This window comes from Oncorhynchus gorbuscha, unplaced genomic scaffold (genome assembly GCF_021184085.1).
Source record: "Oncorhynchus gorbuscha isolate QuinsamMale2020 ecotype Even-year unplaced genomic scaffold, OgorEven_v1.0 Un_scaffold_14490, whole genome shotgun sequence".
Lineage (NCBI taxonomy): Eukaryota > Metazoa > Chordata > Actinopteri > Salmoniformes > Salmonidae > Oncorhynchus > Oncorhynchus gorbuscha.
Genome location: NW_025756456.1, coordinates 1 through 6,515, shown reverse-complemented (window position 1 = coordinate 6,515; position 6,515 = coordinate 1). Strand labels below are relative to the sequence as shown.

The following is a 6,515-nucleotide window of genomic DNA, read 5'->3' as shown; positions in this document are numbered from 1 at the left end:
TTACTGTTAGATACTGTTAAGTGACTGTTACGTTTACTCATAGATAAAATGTACATTTCTCACCACATTTCTTTTTTATGATTTATATTTTATTTTTGTCTGTAGCTCCTCCCAAAGCTGAACTTGACAGCTCTCTTGTTGGAGAGCACATCACTGTCCGGGCTGGGTCAGACCTGGTCCTTGATGGTGTAGTTGGTGGTAAACCCCGAACCCATAGTATGGTGGGCCAAGGGTGACAAGGTGCTGGAGCTGGGAGAGAAATACTCCTGGACATACACCAGTTCAAGAGCCATGGCCATCATCAAGTCATGCAACAGAAATGACACTGGAAGATATGTTCTGACCGCGAAGAACGCCAGTGGAACCAAGACAGTGGCTGTCAATGTTAAAGTACTGGTAAGAACATGGAAACAAATTGGAGCTCAACAAAATGTCTTCTTACACTGACTATTACCAGAATAACACATTTGTATGTTTCAATCTGTATTTCCAGATACACCAGGGCCTCCTGAGGACAAGATCACAATCACCAGGGTGACAGAGGAGAAGTGCACTGTGTCTTGGAAGATCCTCTGGAGGACCGGTGGAGATCTGGTCACTCATTACATTGTTGATAGGCGTGAGACCAGCAGACTCAACTGGGTGATCATGGAGACTGAGTGCAAGACTCTGTCTTGTGTCAGCTCCAAACTGATCAAGAACAACGAGTATGTCTTCCGTGTCAGAGGAGTCAACAAGTTCGGACCTGGTGTGCCCTTGGAGTCCGAGCCTGTCATCGCCAGAAACGCATACAGTAAGTGTGCATCCAGTGGCCATCTCATTTTAGTAGATTCTAAACAATTTTAGTCTGATTCTAAGGCAAACCCTTATTAAACATGATTTTTTCCCCTACATCATTGCAGCTATCCCATCACAACCTGGAGCACCAGAGGTCACGGCTGTAGGAAAAGAGCACGCCATCATTGAATGGATGAAACCTGAGAGTGATGGTGGAAGTGAGATCAAGAATTACCTGGTGGACAAACGTGAAAAGAGCAGCTCCAGATGGACCAGGGTCAATAAGACCTTTACCATCTACGACATCCGCCTGAAGATCTCTGGTCTGCTGGAAGGCAGTGATTACCAGTTCCGTGTTACAGCCGTGAACACAGCTGGAAACAGCCAGCCCAGTGAAGCCTCTCAGTATGCCTACTGTAGAGAGCCAACATGTAAGTTTAAAAACAAATCTTTATTCTACTAGGCAAGTCAGTTTAAGAACAAGTTCTTATTTTCAATGGCAGCCTAGGAACAGTGGGTTAACTGCCTGTTCAGGGGCAGAACAACAGATTTGTACCTTGTCAGCTTGGGGATTTGAACTTGCTACCTTCGGTTACTAGTCCAACACTCTAACCACTAGGCTACCCTCCCGCCCAGTGATCAAACAGTCATTGTCTTATAATCCATCTTTATAATATTACCATTTTTGTTTCTAAAAGTTGACTTATGGTTGACTTTGAAACACTGAAAACTACTGCTGTTGAATAACCCATACTGTATTTTGTCTTTACCGATTCCAGACACTCCAGCCCCTCCTTCAATTCCACGTGTGATAGATTCCACCAAGCATAGCATTAGCTTGCAATGGACCAGACCAATGTATGATGGTGGTGCTGATGTTGTTGGCTACGTGGTGGAGGTGCTTGAGGAAGGAACCGAGCAGTGGTACAGGGCCACTCAGAAGACTCTGAAGACCAATTTGTTTGTTGCCGCTGGACTTCAAAGCAACAAGAAGTACAGCTTCCAGGCCGCAGGAGTCAATAGTAATGGCACTGGGGAATTCAGCGAACCAAGTGTGGAAATTGAGCCGGTTGAGAAACTTTGTAAGTTTGTTTTTATGCTTTTACTGTCAATACTTCACAATGGCAGCATTAGTAATGTAAATGGTAACTTGGTACAACTGCCGTTTATAGCAATGTCTACATTGAAGCCCAGCCACACCTTTACACTTTTACAGTTTTTATACTTATGTTGTTAACATGCTGTCATTTTGGTCCCAACAGCAATCCCTGATCTTGATCTTCCTGATGATCTGAAGAAGACTGTGTGTCTGAGAGCTGGTAACACTCTGAGGCTGTTTGTCAATGTGACTGGAAGACCTGCACCAGTATTGACCTGGAGGAAACCTGGCATTGACCTGCAGAGCCGTGGGTTCATTGATACAACTGACAGTTACACTCAACTGATTGTTGAGAAGGTCCATCGTTACGATTCTGGCAAATACACCATTGAGGCTGAAAATCCATCTGGCAAGAAATCAGCAACCATTCTCCGCCAAAGTTTATGGTATGTTATGCGGTTACGTTGTCATACTTAAGATGGTTAAATGATTAAGAACTATCTGTAAACCATATAATTATTTAAAGAATAGTGAATTATATGATCTCTGTGCTGTGAACAGTCAGTTAATCCTTTCTGTATTTTCCAGACACTCCTGGACCACCCGGTTCAGTTAGAGTCAAAGACTACACAAAGGAGTCTGTTGTCATCACATGGGATGTACCAAGTATTGATGGTGGAGCCCCTGTGAACAACTACATCATTGAGAAACGTGAAGCTTCAATGAAATCCTACAAGACCGTTACAACAGAATGCAGGAAGACCTTGTTCAGAATCTCTGGCCTGGAGGAATCAGTACACTACTTCTTCAGAGTGTTACCAGAGAACATATATGGTATTGGAGAACCATGTGAAATCCCTGAATCAGTGTTGATCTGTGAAGTTCCCAGCCTTCCTCAGGATCTGCACATTGTGGATATCGGCAAGACCTCAGCAATCCTGAACTGGGAAAGACCTCTTCACGATGGTGGAAGCAGACTGACGGGCTACGCTCATTGAAGCTAACATCGTTGGATCAGACAGATGGAGTGCAGTGGCCACCGTTAAACAGTCCATGTCCCAAGCACACCGTCACTGGTCTGACAGAGAAGGAGACGTATCTCTTCAGAATCAGAGCTACAAACAGCAGAGGAGTCAGCGAGCCTAGGGAGATTACAGGACCTGTGGTCATTCAGGAACAACTACGTATGTTATATTCTGAATAATATCTGATATACATGGCAGTTAATCTATTTCAAATATGGGGTTTGATACATCTTCGGAGATGTTCTAATTTTCAAAAACCATCTTTCCTTTTACAGTGGCACCCTTATATTGATCTGACCGGCATTCCACAGAAGATTGTCCAGTGCCAAAGCCGGTAAACCAATCAACATCAATATTCCTATAAAAGCCCAACCTGCTCCAGTTTGCAGCTGGTCCTTCAATGGTACAAAGATGAAGGATAGTCTTGACCGGGTTAAGATTGAGTCTAATGGAAAAATACACCAAACTGACTGTGCGTGAGACAAGCATTGATGACACTGGTAGCTACACTCTTCAAGTGAAGAATTCAATAGGAACTGCAACAGAGATACTCAAAGTTATCATTCTTGGTAAGTGTGTGTTCTTGGAAAGCTTCCATACTTGTATTTGTGCGTTCTTATGTTTTTGTTACTGCAGTCATGTATTGGAAAATTCAAAGTACTAACCGTCTGCTTATTTCTATCTAGATAAACCTGGAATACCCATTGGACCAATCACAGTTGATGCTGTTGATGCCACATCGGTAACGGTCAGCTGGGAGCCACCAGAGAAGGATGGCGGTGCCAACGTCCAGTGGCTATGTTGTTGAGCAGCGTGACGCTCACCGCCCCGGATGGCTACCAGTGTCTGAATCTGTCACCAAGACCCACATTCAAGTTCACCAGATTGTCTGAGGGAACTGAGTACGTGTTCCGTGTGGCTGCAACCAACCGCTTCGGCATTGGAGGATTCTTGCAGTCTGAAGTTGTTGAATGCAAGAGTCTCAAGAGTAAGTCATCATAAATCATAAAACACATTAAATTCCACCTTTTGACAATATGTATATACACTATGATTTAAACACCAAAACAGTGAGAAAAGTGCCCAAATTTGTGGACTTAGTTTTTACCCTTTTTCGTGATATCCAATTGGTAGTTACAGTCTTGTCCCATCTCTGCAACTCCCGTACGGACTCGGGAGAGCGAAGTTCGAGAGCCATGCATCAACCGAAACACAACCCATCCTACAGAAACACGACCACATTGCTCGTTTAACCCGGAGGCCAGCCGCACCAATCTGTCAGAGGAAACACTGTACAACTGGCGACCGAAATCAGCATGCATGTGCCCGGCCCACCACAAGAGTCACTTTAGCACGAGGGCATAGCAGTCACTACAGACCCTGAGTGCAACCCAAGCTATGTCACAGCCGGCCAAACCTTCCCCTAACCGGACAATTTTGCACTGCCTCTGTGGATTGAACCCGGGTCTGTAGTGATCACCTCTAGCACTGTGATGCAGTGCTTTGACACAGCACCACTCGGGAGGCAGTTTTGATGAAGTTAAAGAAGCTTGAGATGATGGTGGGCGTAACTGATCTAATGTGAAATCTCTAATCTCTCCACAGCCGTACCCAGTGCACCAAACAGACCTGATGTACTGGATGTGACTCATGAAGGAATGACCATCATGGCAGTCACCAGAAGAAGATGGAGGGTCCCAGGTGTCTGGATACATAATTGAGCGCAAAGGGTCAGATCTGAAAGGTGGATGAGCATCGTTAAGAACCCAGTCACCATGACCAGATACAGATCATCTGGTCTGTGCGAAGCAATGAGTATGAGTTCCGCGTGATCGCCCTGAACTCAAGGGTTCAAGCAAACCCAGTATGGCATCTAAAGCAGCTATCGCCATGGATCCCATTGGTATTAACATCTGTAATCCTCTACCTTGTTTTGTCATGCCCAACATTGGAATAGGCAGTAAATTAAGTAATTATTATTTTTACTATTTTGCAATGTGTCATTCAACTCAATGATCTATGGGTCCAATTCCGCTCGAACTTAGCACCCATTTATCAAGATGTATGCATAACCACAACTATTCTATTTGTTGTCTTTATCTATATAGACCTCCTAGCACACCACAGTTCCCCATGGTTACAGACACCACCAGAACCTCTGTGTCTCTGGCTTGGAGTCCTCCTGTGAGGAAGAGGGTGGTTCCGTCGTCACTGGTTTACCTGATTGAGATGCAGAAGGTGGACCAGGTGGAATGGACCATGTGCAACTTCGACACCCATAAAATCTGTAGATACACTCTGACACATGCCTCAGGGAGCTGAGTACAAGTTCCGTGTGATGGCCTGCAACGCTGGTGGACCCGGAGAGCCAGTCGAGATCCCAGGAATCGTCAAGGTTATAGAAATGCTCGGTAAGAGATTAAATATGTGTTTAGAGTGCCATGAAGAGCTGTATTTTGTATTTTGCTTTTGAAGCTTGTGTCAAATGTGAACTAATCTAATGATGTTTGTATGATTCATTTCAGACTATCCTGACTACGAACTGGACCCCAAATACGAGGAAGGCTATGTGGTCAGACAAGGGAGTCATCCAGGCTGTCTGTGCCAATCAAGGGTAAACCAGTCCCTATCTGCAAGTGGACAAGGAAGCCGAGATGTGTCTCACCGAGCTATGATCGCCACCAATGATGATATCACTGAACATTGATTAAAGAAGCTCACAGAGAGCGACACCGGAACATATGACCTGGTGCTAGAGAGAATAAATGTGGCAGAAGGCTGTCTACATCAAAATGTTAAAGTGATTGGACGTCCAGACGCACCGGAAGGTCCCCTTGAGTTTGATGATATCCAGGCTCGCTCCGTGCGAGTCAGCTGGAGACCTCCCTCTCAGGCGGTGGCTCTGATTTGGGTTACATCGTTGAACGGCGTGAGGTATCAAAGGTAGCATGGGACACTGTGGACTCAAGAGTGGTGGACACAGCTCTGGTGGTCAAGGGGCTGAAGGAGAATGTTGAATACCGCTAAAGATCACTGCCTGAAAACCAATTTTGGTGTGAGCAGATCTCAAATCAGATGAATGTGTCACTCCGAAGACACCCTTGTGTGAGTATTATTTTTATATTCATAATTATTTTTCTGCAAATGTGAAATGTGTTATTGTGTTAATTATCATTCCTCACTTCTTCTATTTACAATTATGCAAATATTTGTTTGTTTACAACAGCTCCTCCAGAACCTCCAATCAACCCACCAGAAGTTATGGATGTCACAAAGAGCACTGTTTCTCTCTCTTGGGGCAGACCAAAGGATGATGGTGGCGCCCGCATTTCAGGATATTACGTTGAGAGGAGAGAGGTGTCCACAGAGAAGTGGGTGCGTCACAACAAGACACACATCACCACTACAATGTACAGTCTCACTGGACTCATCCCTGATGCTGAATACCTGTTCCGTGTCGTGGCACAAAACGACATTGGTCAGAGTGAACCTGGACCAGTATCTGAAAATGTTATATGCAAAGATCCATTTGGTAAGTATATAATAGGTCTTTATATTATACATTTAATAATATATATAAATAATACAGTACTTTAAAGATGAATGATTGCAAT

At 44.4% G+C, this 6,515-nt stretch overlaps 1 protein-coding gene across 1 annotated transcript; it reads left to right on the top strand.

The window, feature by feature from the left end:
* The first annotated feature begins 970 nt into the window (after nt 1–970).
* LOC124030722 (titin-like) lies at nt 971–2,874 on the top strand. Its single transcript, XM_046341938.1, has 4 exons — nt 971–1,208; nt 1,557–1,859; nt 2,040–2,285; nt 2,465–2,874. The coding sequence occupies exons 1-4, from the start codon at nt 971–973 to the stop codon at nt 2,872–2,874; spliced, it is 1,197 nt and encodes a 398-aa protein (XP_046197894.1).
* Nucleotides 2,875–6,515: the final 3,641 nt, after the last annotated feature.

Coding starts and splice junctions, on each gene's coding strand:
- LOC124030722 (XM_046341938.1), top strand. CDS start 971: ATGAAACCTGAGAGTGATGGTGGAAGTGAGATCAAGAATTACCTGGTG. Junction 1,209..1,556: donor CTACTGTAGAGAGCCAACAT/GTAAGTTTAAAA, acceptor TACCGATTCCAG/ACACTCCAGCCCCTCCTTCA. Junction 2,286..2,464: donor TGAGGCTGAAAATCCATCTG/GCAAGAAATCAG, acceptor TGTATTTTCCAG/ACACTCCTGGACCACCCGGT.